The 15,917-nt window shown below is 52.4% G+C and overlaps 1 protein-coding gene across 3 annotated transcripts in view; it reads right to left on the bottom strand.

Moving 5' to 3' along the window:
• IFFO2 (intermediate filament family orphan 2) overlaps window positions 1-8,475 on the bottom strand; it is a 52,866-nt gene extending 44,391 nt beyond the window's left edge. Inside the window, exon 1 of one of the 3 annotated variants that reach the window (XM_034956823.3) lies at window positions 6,693-8,475. In XM_034956823.3, coding sequence (XP_034812714.2) covers window positions 6,693-7,891 — 1,199 coding nt within the window. In that variant the 5' untranslated portion in view covers window positions 7,892-8,475. The remainder of the gene's footprint in view (window positions 1-6,692) is intronic. The other 2 variants (XM_034956832.3, XM_034956824.3) reach the window with 2 other exon arrangements.
• Between the last annotated feature and the right edge of the window lie 7,442 nt (window positions 8,476-15,917).

Genomic DNA, 15,917 nt, shown 5'->3' with positions numbered 1-15,917 from the left:
GCAGTGACTAGCCCAAGCTCACTCGGCTTTTAACTCCTGCCCTGGGGCCCCAGCACCCCGCACTGCCAGGCTTGGGGGTTCATTCAAACTTTGAACTTTGGCCCAGGCCTTCTGATTCCAAGTGCAGGCCCTCCCCTCCACAAACAGCCGAATCCCTGGACGTGGTCTGTGTTGTCCGTCTTCTGTCCCATCCTCCTGGAGGCCTACTAGCTCACAGCAGCCAGACACAGAGGCCTCCCTGCTGCATGAGTATTTACTCAGCATGGACCTTGGCCAGGTCCTGGCTGGGATCTGCCAGTGGGAGACGAAGCCAGAGTTGGAGCCGGCCCCCACAGAGCTTCCAGTCGATGCAGGGGCAGGCACATGCCAGGTAGTTACAACTCTGGGTGTGGGGGGCTGTGATCAGGAGGTGGTGGGTGCTTAGGACCGCCTGACAGCAGAAAGTCCGGAAAAAGCAACACATCCCTAATCCTGAGCACAGGGACATGACAGGGCTGCCTCCTTCCCGTCCCGGGCCTTCAGCCATCCGCGACATAGGAAATAAATGGAATGCCAGCCGGCCTTCACCTCTCAATGCGATCAAAAGCCAGGACTGCAAATGCAAAGCCCACAGCCTCCGGTGTCACTGACACATGGCACAGTTTAAATCAATTCTCCTGGAAGGCAACGCATCTCGTTGCAGCAAAGGGTGTGTTCAAATTCCGGGTCTACCCTTCTGTGTCCTTCAAACACGGTCATGTGTGGGGACGTGGGCCCCAGGACTGAACGGAGAGCCTGGTGTGTGCATCTGCATGTGTATGTGAATGTGTGTGTGTGCACGTACATGTGTGTGAGTGTGAGTGTGCATACACGTGGGGGGAAGGGGGACCCAGGGACCCGCATCCGGTCTCGTTTGCCAAGGCAAAGCCCCGCCTCGCATTCCTCTGAGAAGGAATCTTCAGCGTCAGCTGTCTCCCTGCTTCCTTTTCTTTTCTGGGACTTCATTCCCCTCCCTCTAGCTTGAGGCTCTGAGAATCGCTCCCAAATTTGTCCCCAGTGAGAATGCCAACCCAGCCAAGGGATTCTGTAATATAGTTCTCAAGGGACCCGAGGCGCTAGATGGAGGGGTTTGTGTGTTTCTCTTAAAGGAAGTTGGGAGAAAGGGCTGGGGGATGGCGAGAGATTTCCGGAGGCACAAATCAACTGCTAAGAGTAGGTCAAACAGCCTTCTTAGATGCCGGACAAAGAAGCAGCCGTTTTCCCTCCACCCCTAACACCATCTCTGGCGCCTCCATGGGACAGAGAGAGCGGCGACATGCCCTGAAATGGACTTGTTAGGCAGTCAGGGCCATGCTGAGAAATCCTTGTAAATTAAAGGAACAGACTTTGCCAGGGGAAGGGGGCTGGGCTGGGGTGGAGGTAGGTATGCCCAAAATCTGCCAAGCCCCAGGTACCTTAACACCAGACCTCATTTGTTCCTTCTCAATCCCTGGGAGAGCAACAAGATGATCCCTCTTTTACAGAGGACGAAGCGGGGAGCTCCACGGGCAGCTCAGAGAGGCCAAGCCACTTGCCCATGTTCACACAGACAGTGGCAGAGCCAGGATGCGAAACCCTTTTCCACCATCGAAGGCTGCCTCACTGGAAAACCAGAAATAAAGAATCCGTATCGGTGCCAGCTTCAGAAATAACGAAAGTGTCAATGGGAGTGGCAGGGAACAAAGCCCTCAGCTTTCTATTCCAGGGCAGCCTTCGGGCTTCGGGACATTCAGGGGCCAGCACCCACCTGCTTGAGGGCCCCCCTGGGGTGTGACGGGAACGGGCAGGGGACACTCCAGCTGACCCACCCACCATCCCTTTTTGGAGTCCTCCATTCCGGCCGACAGCCCAGGCCCTTCCGGCTCACAGTCAGAAATAGCTGTGACAAAAGTCCCTCCCATCCCAGAAAGTGGCTTTTTAAAAAAATGTTTAAAACAGACACACAAAAAGGTGGAAAGAACATAACAAAGCCTCGACTGCGGGCGGATGATGCGGGCATCATGTCGAGGCGGGGAGGCCAGCTCTGCACGGCAGATGGAAGGTCTGCCCAGCTCAGCACTGAGGGCCAGCCCCCCTCTGGGCCTTGGTTTCCCCACCTTTAAAATGAAAGTACTCAGCTGAATCAGCGGTTTCTTTCTTTTTAAAACAGCAGAACCCTTTTTAAAATGGAATACTTTTTGGACAATCTGGGAGTCAGAGAGGCATGGAGCTATGGTGGGCAACATGGGTCAAATCTCAGGTACTCAGCCTCCCACTGTCCCCCGAGTCTCCCAAGGCGCCCTGCTATGGACTCCAGGGCTCTAAAAAGACCACCTGAAAGCCACCAGGCTGAATGATCACAGTGGTCTCTCCAGGCTCCCAAACCACCCTCCAATCACCCCAGGCACCAGGAAAAAAAGAAACCTAGCCTCCAGGCTGACTTCAACTGGGGGGCGCATACACTCAGCCATTCGCACGGGAGGGAACCAGGCCAGCCAGCTGCAAATCACACTAGGCCTGAGGGGGCCAGGATGGCTGGACAGGCTTCTGGACAGGGACACCAGGCCCCCAAAAGAGTCGCCCTGTCTGACAGGCAGCTAGGCCAGCACTACTAGCGCCGGGCAACTTCCTCTACCAGCCCAGGGCAACTTCCCCTACCAGCCCATGGCAACTTCGTGACAGGTGCCAGGCTGGAGGGACCTTTTCCTTGACAACCTTAAAGATTTCCTGCATCCTTCCTTGGAGCCAATGAAGACAGGGGAAACGGTTGAACCGGTTAAGCCTGGGGATGGGATGGCCAGCGCTGCCTATGCCTGGAGCCTGGACCCTAGTTATCGGGCAGAGATAGGAGAGGGAAGGGGAAGCCCAGAACAGAGAAAGGCTTCAGCGAACACAGTGTGGTCTCCAGAGGCAGAAAGATCAGCCACGAAACGGGCCTCGTGGAGTCACTGACCTAAAGTAGAGAGCAAGCTGAGAGAGATCACCCACAGGAACTCCTGCATGTAAAGGTGGAGGAGCTGAGGCCCAGAGAGGGCAGCAGTTGGCTAGAGGTCACACAGCACCTAGTGGCAGAGCTGGACCTAAAGTCCAGGTCTCCTGGATGCCAACTCAGGGAACTCTCCACTGTTGAGTTCAGATAAACTCAGTGGGAATCTCCAGGGAAAAGCCCCCAGCTTGCAAAGTCAGAACAAGATATTTTAGTGGCCCTGGGTGGTGACAGAGTAGAGATGTTTGTTTTGGTTTCCAAATCAACGCTTGACAACCTCGTCCTCATTGCGGCTTCAGCGACCACATTTCCCACGTGGTAAAGACCTGGTTGGGCCAAGGGAAAACCAAAGCAGTGGTGACTGGGGCCAGGACCCAGGCACCCCAGGCCAGGGGCTCTGGTTTGGGTTGGTGTTTCCAAAGCATAGTTTGTGGACCACTGATGGCACATGAGATGATGCTCGGTGGTACACAGTTGACGTTTTAAATTTAAAATACATTGAATACCTGGGTGGATTCATAAACACAATATGGTCTATACTACAGAGGAATATTTTTAGCTATAAAAAGGAACAGCCTGCGAATACATGCTACAACATGGATGAACTTCAAAAAAAATTCTCTAAGTGAAAAAAGCCAAACACAAAAGACTGCAGAGTGTATGATTCTATTTCTATGAAATGTCCGGAAAAGGCTAGTTTCTAGAAACAGAGCAGGTCAGTGATTACCTGGGCTGGGCTTGGAATTGGAATTTTCTGTAAATGGACATGAAGGATCTTTTTGGGGGCTGATGCAATGCTCTAAAACGGGATTGTGGTAATGACTGCACAACTCTGTGAATTTACTCATCTTTGACTTGTACACTTAAAATGGGCAGTTTTTGTGACATGCAAGTTGTACCTCAATGAAGTTGTTAAAATATTTTATGTAAGTAATAGCACAGGCGGTAGTACATGGACGTGGCCAGAAATCATGGAGGTGGAACTCAACAAGCCTCCGGCTTGAAGATCGCTGAGCCTCGCAGCCTAAGTTGTCCTTTGGGGAAGCAAGTGGGGGTCTCTGGAGCTGCAGCTTCCTCCAGGTGGACCAGGGGAAACCCTGGAACCTTTCCCTTCTGGGTTAGGCTCCTTCTGGGCATCATTGCTTGGAGTTCTGTGATAGATATCCTGGGATGATTTAAAGCCCTTCACGGCCACAACAGTCCAGGCAGACACCTGGGTCTCATCCCTTAGACGGTGACTTCTCTTATGGCCAGGGGATCAGAAGCGGGCTGGGAGCTCAAACTCAGATTTATATATTGCCAAGGCTGGGAAGACCCTTTGAGATCATCTAGCCCAGCGGTTTTTCAACTTTTTAAAAAATGTTTATCAAATGTCTGCCCTCCTCCCCAAAGAAAATTCTTAGGAGATACCCAAAACATACTACTAACAAGTTAGCATGTTAGTAGAACCCAGTGAGTTAATATTAAGAACTTAAAGGTGGGTGAGCACATTTTTATCACTGTATTAACATCCTAATGTTCTTTTAAATGATCATTTTTATTAGATATTCAAGGAATCCCTAAAGCATCTCTAAGAAAGCCTGGGGTTTCAAGGACCGCAATTCTAGCCCCCCCTCAACCTCACTTCACAGACGGGGAAACTGAGGCCCCGGGAAAGGAGTATACCTGCTTTGGAAAAATCCAACATGAGTCTTGAGTTAACTTCAGAAAATAAATGGAAGACAAGGTGTGCACGCATCCCAGAAGGGCGGGAAGAGAGACGCCCGCACTCCACCTGTCTCAGCAGCGCCATCTCATTCCAGGCCAGCACCAGAAGCTGACATCACACCCCACGCCCTGGGTGCAACTTGAATAGATCGTTGCTCAATGCCAACCCATCTCCTTCCAAGACTGGGCACGGTTTTTCCATCACCTTAGTAGCCAGGTCCAAAAAGCACACACACAATAAAACAAACACAACACAAGCCTGAGGCATGACAACACAATCAACAGTGGCAGACAGGAGGGCCCGGCCCATCCCTCCCCAGTTTCACCATTGAGAGCAAGTGCCTGCTTCCCTAGCCTGCCCCAATGACATTGACCATGAGGGGCGGCGAGGTGGCCTCTCTGTGGCAAGGCACCAGGCGGGCCATTCTCAAGTCCTCCAGAGAAACAGGTAACCCAGGAGAGAAGCCCGTCTCCCAGTGGAGTGTAAGACCTACCCCCAGGAAGCTAGGCACCACATGAGAGAGCTCGAGGACTCTCAGCATTTCTACTCCCTGCTAGCTTGACAAAGTGCCTATCATCTTTAATAACATCAGCCTGATTACTTTATACCTCCCAAAGAGCATCACCATCCTGCTCTCTCCTCGAGCAACTGTGGGCAGATTTTATTATTCCCATTTCTCTGATGAGCAAACAGGCTTTCAAGTGATTTGATAATCTCACCAGCAGGTATAAGGCTGGCATTTGAATCCTACCCAGTTGCTAGGCTGTCCAATGGGAGAATACGGAAGGAGACCTATGCCCAGCTCCCTGGACAGACCTTTAGAGATGGAAGGAAGGGTCCTTCTCAGTACATCCTCCAAGCCCTGGAGTTCACAGCCAATAGCTCCGAATGGAAGGCTGCCTGTGCCTGGAACAGCGATTGCCAGGGCCAGAGGGCCCCTTCCCCAGCCAGGCCTGAGATGCCAAAGACAGATCCTTCTCCTCTTATGGGAAGAGGAGGAGGATAGGAGACCCCTCTCCTCTTATCGGAAAGCCAAGCAGACAGTATTGTCGGCCAGACTGCAGACAGGAAGCAATGACAGTTTCCCAGCTGGGGAATCTGGGCTAGGCAGGAATGCACTGGCCAGTCTTGCAGAGTCTGGACCCCAGTTCTAGCCAGAGATTGTGGTCTCAGTCCATTCAATGTCCAGTCTCCAGCCCAACATTATCTTCTCCTGGGGGCTTTTAAAGCTGAGTTTGTTAGGGCTCAATAAACCATGAGACTCAGGGAGTGGGGAGAAGAGGGATGAAAGGAGGCATTTTATAAAAGCTTGTGAGCAGTCTGCTGTAGTTGTGGTTATCCAACCCAGCAAGCTGGACCTTACAGAGCTGGAGCAAGACGGCAGACACTGGCCCCAGGCGGTAGGGGCAGATTCATCCATTTTCAAAAACGTGATCTCATTTAATTCAAGAAATAAAAAGGCAGTGGGTTGGTTAGAGTTTTTCTTTTCATATGTTGAGGGAGGGGAGCCTATTTCCTACTTCCTTGGTAAAAATACTTATGCTAGGAGACAGACTAGCCAGGAGTGGTTAAAATCTCTGGTTGAAATCCTGGTTTCGCCACTTACTCGCCAAGCCACCTTAGGCAAATCACTTAGCATTTCTGCACCTCGGTTTCCTCATCTGCAAGATAAGGATAAGACTGCCTTACACAATACGCTGTATTGTGCTGAGAATTAAATGAGATCGCATAAAACACAGATAGTTATTATGTCACCTAGAAAACAATGTGCCTCACCAGTGACAGCATCGAGGTGGCCCCCACGGTAGCCAGCGCCCGCCCCCATCCTGGGATCTAGATAACTGGGCCTTCCTGGCGTGCGTAAGACGCTCTGCAAACACAGCTTCCAGCCCACCTGCCAGTACCAGCTGCCCGCCCGGCCCCCGTCCCGCATACGCATTCCGCGGCAGCCTGGACCTGGGCGCCCCCTCCCAGGGCGGCGGGGGAGGGGCGGCCACTCACCTCCGCTTGTACTCGTCGCGCTCGCGCTTCACCTTGGCCAGCACGTTGTAGAGCGCGCGGATCTCCGGCGTGATGGTGTCGATCTGCACGCCCACGCCGTCGGGGTGCACCCACGACACGCCGGGGCCCTGCACGGTCTCCACGCCGCCGCCGCCCGTGCGCCGCACCTGCGTGTAGCTCCAGATGGTCCCGGGCAGGCGGCCGTAGTGCTGCGGGTGCGAGCCGCCGCCGGGGGGCAGGCCGCCCAGGGCCACGGCATTGGCGTTGGCGCCGGCCGCCGCGCCGCTGCTGAGGCCGTGCCCGCCGCCGGGCGCCGGGGGTCGCAGCAGCTCGGGCCCGGTCTGCACGGCCTGCTCGCGGGAGAAGGTCTTGTAGCGCAGCCGCCGCTCGCGCTCGCTCTGCTGCTGCTCCAGCTGCTTCTCCAGCAGCCGGTTGCGCCGCTCCAGCTCGTGCACCTTAGCCAGGAAGCAGCGGAAGCGCACGTTGAGCCCCTTCAAGAGGTGGATGTTGGAGCCCAGGTCGTCCCGCAGCGCCGCCGTCACCGGCGACGGACCCGGCCCTGCCCCGCCGCCGCCGCCGCCCCCGCCAGGGCAGCCCCCGCCGCCGCCGCCCGGCGGGCAGCCGAAGGCCAAGGCCATCTCCCCGAACAGCAGCGAGTTCACCATGCGCCGGCTGCGCGGCTCAGGGCCCCGGGCCCGCGGCTCCAGGTGCGGCTCCAGCTCCGGGCAGGGCTCCCGGCGCGGCCGGGCCAGGGTGGGCGCGGGCTCCAGCGCGGCCGGCCGGGCGGTTCCAGATGCGCGCCAGATGCGGCCTCCGCAGCGACGGCGGGACGGATGGCCCCGGATGCGGGCGCCGAGGCGAGAGAGGGCACTCGGCCGCTCCTCGGGACGCGGTGGAGGCCGCGGTATCTGCGCGGGGCCAGAAGGGTCGCGGGTCTCACCGCCCGGGCTGTCAGAGACGCTGTGGAGGGGCCGCGGCAGCCGCACGCAGAGGACTCTCGGCCGGCACTGCCCCTTCTGCGGCGGGCCCCGCCCACTGCAGACACTGGCCCCGCCCCCGCCGCGGCCCCGCCCACCCCTCCTCCCTCTGCGGCGTTCCCCGAGCCCGAGGCTCCGCCCCACGAGGCCCGCAGCGCCGGGCCCCACCCACAGACCCTCGGCTCCGCCCACCTCCGGGTTCTCCTGCTTTCTCCGCAGCATAGACTCCGCCCAGCTCCCCGGCGGGGCCACGCCCTCTCCTGCGTCTGGTCCTGCCTCCCCGCCGGGTGCCGATTCTCTGCTGGGGGGACCCGGACCGCAGAGCTGCACCAGGGACCGGGTTAGCTGGAACCGCCGCAGAGCCAGCCGGGCCTCTTAAAGGGGCCAGCAGCCTCGGCAACGCTCGCTTTCCACTTTTTAGGGCGCTCCTCTCCCACGTCGCCTGCCGAGAGGGCTCCGTTTCTCTGTCCTCTCCGCCCGCAATGCCCCTGGCCCCAAATTCCTTCGGATGTGGGCGACCGCGGCTGGAAGGGCTGGGGGACCACAGTATCCGAAGGTGCATCGGCACCCCACCCCCACTCTAGCCTGGGGAGGCCCAGATCGACCTTTCGGGGATAAGGCGGCGCCTAGGCCGGCACGTGCCCCACGCTGCGGACCCAGGGGTGGGCTCCTTGGATGCTAGCTGCGGGCCTTGTCCTCTCGAGATCGGCCCGGGCACAGCTAAGCCCGCTGGTTCCCCCGCCCACTGAGGAGCCGAGCAGCATGGGGGTTGGGGAGGCCGAGCAAGACCCTCCCGGGATGACACCCACAAACGGCCTGGGCCTCGCTTCTGCTGAGCTGCTCAGCACCTCCCCACCACCCACACCCACACGCTGAGATGAAGCTGACCCCGAGAGCTGGGGATTCATTTCACAGACATGGGGCTTAGCGGGCCGCCTGGGGCAGACCGAGGCAACCCGAGGACCCATTCATTCATTCATTCATTCATTCAAATGTTTTCACACCTACCACGTTAAAGGCCAAGTTCTCCAGTCTCTGGTGTCTCCTGAACCGTGTTGCAAACATTAGTATATGTCAGGCGCCATACTTATTTATTATCCCCATTTTACAGAGAAGGTCACTGAGACGTTAAGTAGCCACAATGATCCAAAGTGCATGCTCTAACCGGCCTTCCACAATGCTGGCCTCGGGCCTCGTGTCCATTTCCGCATTTGGTCCTCACCGCAAACCTCAGAGGGGAGGTGACCCCCACCTTGAACCCCCACCTTTGAACGCCTGTGGCTTGCATTGTATGCACTTAACCAGATATGTGGCATGTTTCAGATACTTCCGACTGCATTTTTTACTAGCAGTTTAATTTTTGTCTTGTTATTAACTTTTGTGTTTGTTTTGTCTCTTTGTATGTAAGCTTGAGGACAGGCACACTGTCTTACATGGACAATGCCTTGGTGTTCTTGGTGACAAAGGAGACACGGGCTTGCCCTGGAGTGATGTGGCTGTGATGTTAGTCTGCTGTGTTTTTGATTTAGCCACAAAAGCAAACCTTCATCATAGTTCCTTCCCTCAACCACAGTTCCTTGCTTCCTGCCAACACGGACTCACCTTAAACACCCAGCTCTGAAACTCACTCATCTAGAAACCTTTCTCTGCTTAACCCAACCCAATCTGGACACTGCCCTTTACTCTTCGTTCTCTTGTCTCTTGATGATGTTCTTGTTTATCTAACCTAAGGAATCAAAACCCCTTTGCCTTGAAGCAGAGGCTCATGGACCCCCAAGAGGACTGAGGATAGAATTCTGGGGGGTCCATGACACAGGGGTGGGCAAAAGTTATATCTTTAGCCTCACTAATCTCTAAATGCTTTGTTGTCTGTTTATTTGTTTGTTTGAAACAGAGTTTCACTCTTGTTGCCCAGGCTAGAGTGCAATGGTGCGATCTTGGCTCATCACAACCTCCACCTCCAGGGTTCAAGCGATTATCCTGCCTCAGCCTCCCAAGTAGCTGGGATTACAGGCATGCGCCACCACACCCGGCTAATTTTTTGTATTCTTAGTAGAGATGGGGGTTTCTCTATGTTGGTCAGGCTGGTCTTGAACGCCCAACCTCAGGTGATCCACCCACCTCGACCTCCCGAAGTTCTGGGATTACAGACATAAGCCACCGTGCCCAGCCAATGGTTTTTAACATATCCTTTGATTATGAATGTAGGCAGCAAGTAGATGTCCCTGTGATTTTGTCACTAGTAGAAATCACAGGTATTTACATAACACACTACAGTTATTGTAAACATCTCAAGATATCATCTAAGCTACCAGAACTGTGAAATTAAAGTCATATTAGACCCACCACTAAATCTTATTTAATGTATTAGTAAAGGAGAATGTATGTTACTATATGAGAAATTGTTAATAGTTTGATATCTATTTTTAGTAAAATGACTTTTCATAGTAATCCTAATGCCTTTTTAAAAAAATTATTCTCAGAAGGGGTCCACAGGCTCCACCCAATGCCTGAGTGGTCCCATGGAAGAGAAAGGGTTAAGAAGTCACACCTGGGGAGTGGCTCCCTGCAACCTCTTCCAGGAAGGATCTGTCCTTCCAACAAAGTTGCCCTGGAATTGGGGTGTGAAGCCCTCCTTGAGGGTGGGGGCAGCCCTGCCCTGGGCCCTGGAGATATTCAGACTTTCCATGATGACTTGTGGAGCACCTGCTTCGGCACAAATCCTGCATTAAATGCAGAGGAAGGAGCTAAAGGGGCTCCAGGGGAGCTGATGGAGACAACCAAAAAAGACCATCCTGAGGCATGGGAGGGGGTGCAGAGGGGGGAAAAGGAGATGGCCAAGCAGAGCCCAGAAGATCTGAAGGAATTGAGGGAAGTGGTAGCTGGACCTGAGAGGGTTTTCAGCTGAACCCTAGAAACACGATATGTACAAACAAAATGGCTTGAAAATAGCTTTGTGGCCACACAGGAATAAAGGTGGGTGCTGCGTGTCTTGCTCTTTGTGGGTAAAATGTGAGGTGAGGTTAACCTAACAGTCCTCCAGCTAGGGTGACCAACCATCCCAATTTATCAGGAACTGAGAAGGTTTCTCTTGATGCTAAAACCTGGAAAGTAAATCAGAAGGAGCAAATCAGAACAAATGTGTCACCCTACTTCCAGCCCATATCAATCTGGAGGCATCTGAGGCCAGAAGTCCTATAGCTCAGGATACAGCCAGCCCAGATTTCTTGTTTGAGGGACCAGAAAACTGAGGACCACAGAGAGGTAAGGACTGACCCAGGTCTCCTGAATAATTGGTATCAAAGCCTGGTCTGGAATTCTGGTCCCATTCCCTTTCCAATGGTAGGTCCTCCCTGGCCCAGACAATGAATTCAGTGGTCTCCTCCCCTTAACCCCAGACGCTGGCAGGCTGGCTCCCCCATTCAAGATCCAAAGGGGGCAAAAGGTGGGTCCTCAAGGCAGCGGAAGAGTTCCAACAGACGAAGGAACATCCCTGAGGGGGACGCCAGCCTCCTCTCACTAAACAAGGATAATTAGGTTTTTGTTTTTTGGCAGGGTACCTCCCCTTGACCCTCAAAGTCACAGCGGTGTGTCTAACCTGTCCAGACTGTTTTTGGAGGCAAGAGTGGGGAGTGGAAAAAGGTGGGCTTTTAAGACAAGAGATTGGCTAAGGTTTGTATCTAAGTCATTTTACCTCTCTGAGGCTCTATTTCCTCATCAGGGAAATGGGCATAACTGTTCTCAATGAACAGTTGCTGAATGAATGAATAAAAGAATTAAGAAATGAATGAGAAAATGACTTTTATTCTTCCTGCCCCACTCCCCAGCCATTTCACCTGCTAACAACTCCTCATCCTTCAGGTCCCAGCCTCAAGCACAGAACCTTCTCTTCTCGGAAACTTCTCTTCTTGGAACCTTCTCAAGTACCTGCCAGGTCTGGGTGGAGGGTGCTTCCTCCAGGCTCTGCCAGCACTGCCCGCCCTGTGGCAGCCCCAAGTATACGCTCTTGTCATTGCTGGATTTCTCATCTGCATCTCCACCCCTTCTAGCCCAGCCTTCTAACACTTGCTAACCCATATTCTCTATTAGAGCAGAAGCACTTGATCAGATTCACCCTGGAACCCATATCCTGGCATGGTACCTGGCACATAATAGGTGCTCAACGAAGATGAGTTCAGGTGAACAAATGAATGAGCTGTTAGTTCCTGGAGAAATTCCTATAAAGTGGATCATGGCTGCTTAGGAAATGTTATATTTGCAGAACGTAATTGCATTTCTTTATTTTACTTTATTGAGGAATATTTTACATATTATGTAATTCACCCATGTCAATGGTTTTTAATAAGTTTACCAAGTTGTGCAAACAACGCTATAAACCAGTTTTAGAATATTTCATCATCCCCACTCCTACCCCCTGCCCCAGACAACCGCTAATCTGGGATCTGTCTCTATGGAGTTGCCTTTTCTACATATATCAGATAAATGACATTTTACAATACGTGATCTCTTGTGTCTGGCCACTTTCATTGAGCACAATGTCTTTGAGGCTCATCCATGTAGTAGCATGTATCAGTAGTTTGTTCCTCTTTATTAATGATCTCTTTTTAAATTTCAATAATTTTAATTTTTCCTTTTCCGTACTCAGTTCTTCATCTGGAAATAAGACTATAGGACTATCTGACCTGGGGCCAGGTGCAGTGGCTCACACCTGTAATCCCAGCACTTTGGGAGACCGAAGCGAGTGGATCACTTGAGACCAGGAGTTTGAGACCAGCCTGGCCAAAGGCTTAACACCGTCTCTAGTAAAAATGCAAAAAAATTAGCTGGGCATGGTGGCATGTGCCTGTAGTCCCAGCTACTCAGGAGGCTGAGGCACAAGAATCACTTGAACCCCCAGAGGCCAAGATTGCATCACTACACTCCAGGCCAGCCTGGGTGAGAGTGAGACCTGGTCTAAAAAAAAGAATATCTGACCTGGTGCAGTGGCTCACACCTATAATCCCAGGACTTTGGGAGGCCGAAGTGGGAGGATCGCTTGAGCCCAGGAGTTCGAGTCCAGCCTGGGCAACGTAGTGAGACCCCATCTCTACAAAAAAAAATTTTTTTTAATTAGCTGAGCATGGTGGCACATGCCTATGGGGTCCTAGCTACTTGGGAGGCTGAGGTGGGAGGATCATGTAAGCCTGGGAGGTAGAGTCTGCAATGAGCTATAATCTCGCCACTGCACTCCAGCCTGGGTGACAGAGTGAGACTGCCTCCAAAAAAAAAAAAAAAAAGGTGGTTGTAAGGGTTAAGTGAGTTCATACATGGAAAGTCAGTATGTTCGATAAATGCTCAATCGATGCCAGCAATGCTCAATAAATGTTAACTATTATCATTGTCATTTTTTAACTTTTTTGCTTAAGCAAATATGGAAAGCCCATAAAATGTATAAAGAGGCAGAAAAAAACAAACATCTCCCACAGTCTCACACCCAGTGGCCCTCTGGCACCAAAGTTCAGTCCTGCTGCCAGGGAGAATAAACTGCTCCCCACTCCTCGTATCCCCCGTCCCCACCCCTAGGCTGCAGTTTCCAGAACATTCCTATCAAGTCTCTTCATGGTGGAATTAAAGAGAACAGTAAAACATGATGGTACAGAGGATAGGGAGTGGCTGTGAGTCCACATGAGGCTGCACGTGAGAATTCAGCAGCACAGGCGAATTCCTGAGATGTCCCATCTCTCCTCCCAAAAAACAATGACAACAGTTAAGAAAAAAAAAAAAAAAAAAAAAAAGCTTGGCAAAAACAGTGACTCTTACTGGTTTTGGCAGTGGCAGCTCATTGCTGGGCCTCAGCCTTCACAGGCACCTCAGGGCTTATGAGCGGCTTAAGCTGCTTGTTGGCTCAACAATTATTCTGGGTGGGTTTGCCTTCCTCAAAAAGGGCGTGGATTTTGCCAAAGTCAGGGCATTGGAGTGTCCCCCTGGCTGCCCTGACAGCACTGATCTTGGTCAGCAGCCCTGGGGGAGCCCTGGTTGCCTTTGGCACCTTCTCCAGGCCTCCCGGTAGAGGCAGCTTAGGCGGCCTCATCTGTTCTGGCCGTGTGGTAGTGTGGTTAGGTACAGGGGACGAGGGCCAGGCTCCATCAAATATTAACAGAGTGATTTTGAGCGAGTCACTCAAACGCTCTGTGCCTCAGTTTCCCCTCTGTAAAACGGGAAGGTAGACATCCATAGGTCTGCTGGGAGGATCAAAAAAGAAGTCCACAGGTATGACACATTTGGAGCAATGCCTGGCACATATTAGGCACCAGCTATTATAACCCAATGCTTCTTGAATCCCTGGTATGTGCCAGGCACTGTTTGAGGTGGTGGTTTAAGTTCTATGTGACAGATGATCAATGCCGGGGTTTGCAGAGGCCTTATCAGGGCCACACTCAATCACTTTAGGGGGAGCCCTGGGCCTGGCATGGGGCCCTTGCCTTCAGACCTTATTCCCTCATTCCCATATGATGGGCACCTGTTGAACACCTCCTGCAGCCAACTCTCTCACTAAAACTCTGTATGTTAAGAAGACCTTCTTACTGATGGGGAAACTGAGGCTCATAGGGGAGAAAGGGCTTCTCCAAGAACACACAGTTCATAGCATAGCTGAGCTTTGAATCCAGCTTTGAATTCCAAGGCCAGCCCCTCTCCTGCTCTGACTGTAGCTCCTCCCACAACAACTCAAAAGTAGAACATTAAACATGGACTGGAGGAGCGTGTTTTGAAATGACTTCTGTCAACCTAGTTCACTGTGTCAGTGGAAACCTCCAAATGAGTGGAAGGGGGCATAGAGAAGAGAAGGACAGGAGCAGCATCGGCAACCCTGGAACCAGGCAGAGAAGCAACACCACACACTCGGGCCCCTGGGTCTTTGTACCTTCTGGCTTCTCCTCCAAGACACCATCCCCCTCCTCACTGGCTGGCCCTTGCTTATTGGCCAGATCTTAGCTTTGGGAGCCCTTCTCCTTCTCTTTTGTTGTCTTGTTTTGACTTTGCATAGAGGTGTGTATATAGGTAGAGTGCACAAATACTAATCGTAGAGCTCTATGAATTCCTACATATGCACCCCCGATGAGCTCACCAGGTCATTTCCCACACACCAGAAGGTCCCTTCATGCTCCCTCTCAGTTGATACCTCCCAAAGGTAACCAGGTGCTGACTTTTCTTTCCCCAGATTCCTTTCTAGGCTTCATTAAATGGAATCATACGGTCTAGTTTTGGCTTCTTTTGTTCAACCCTACATGTATGAGATTCATCCATTTAGTTGTGTGTTGTGTTTTGCTTCATCCATTTAGTTGTGTGTTGTGTTTTGCTCTTTTTCTTTGCTACATAAAGTTAGATGGTGTGAGCATCACCATTTATTTATCCATTCTACTGCCGATTTGGGCTGTTTCTTAGTTTGGGGCTACTAGGAGTCAAGCTGGAACCTTCTCATATACGTCTTTTGGTGAACACAGTACTTGTTTGTCTTGGGACTCGCCCCAGGGGCAGGATTGCTGTGTCACAGGGGACGCACATTTTTAACATTGGGAAATACTGCCAAACAGATTTTCAAGTAGCCATGCAATTTTACCTCCCCACCGGCAATGCATGAGGGTTCTGATTGCTCCACCTCCCAGCTAACATTTAATAAGTCAGTCCCTTTTATGTTAGACTTTCTGGTGAAGGTGAGGGCAGCACTTTTTCCTAGAAGCCACCCCACACCCCGTAACCCAGGGTATGGGCCTCCTGTTCTTCTCCATTGTAAGCATTCATTTCTCTGCAGCATTTCCACCAGTTCACTGTCTTCCCCATCTCAGGAAGGGAGGGCTCCTTGAGAGAGGGAAGGACACTATCTGCCCGACTCACAGCTCCTTCCGGAGGGAGAAGCCAGACCCTGTGGCCCCAGCCCCAAGCACTCACCTTCTGACTCTTCTCTCTACAGCCAGAAGTCCTGCCCTGAGGACATAGTACCCCTGTATTTGATGTGCCCTAATTTATTTTTTATTATTTTTTTTGAGTCAGTCTTACTCGCTCTGTTGCCCAGGCTGGAGGGCAGTGGCACAATCTCGGCTCACTGCAACCTCCGCCTCCCTGGTTTAAACAATTCTCACGCCTTCCAAGCAGCTGGGACTACAGGTGTGCACCACCCTGCCCAGCTAAATTTTGTATTTTTAGTAGAGACGGGGTTTTGCCATGTTGGCCAGGCTGGTCTCGTACTTCTAACCTCAAGTGATCTGCCCAC

The sequence above is a fragment of the Pan paniscus genome, chromosome 1 (genome assembly GCF_029289425.2).
Source record: "Pan paniscus chromosome 1, NHGRI_mPanPan1-v2.0_pri, whole genome shotgun sequence".
NCBI classification, from domain to species: domain Eukaryota; kingdom Metazoa; phylum Chordata; class Mammalia; order Primates; family Hominidae; genus Pan; species Pan paniscus.
The sequence above is the reverse complement of the archived record's forward strand: the minus strand, read 5'-3'. Positions and strand labels throughout refer to the sequence as shown.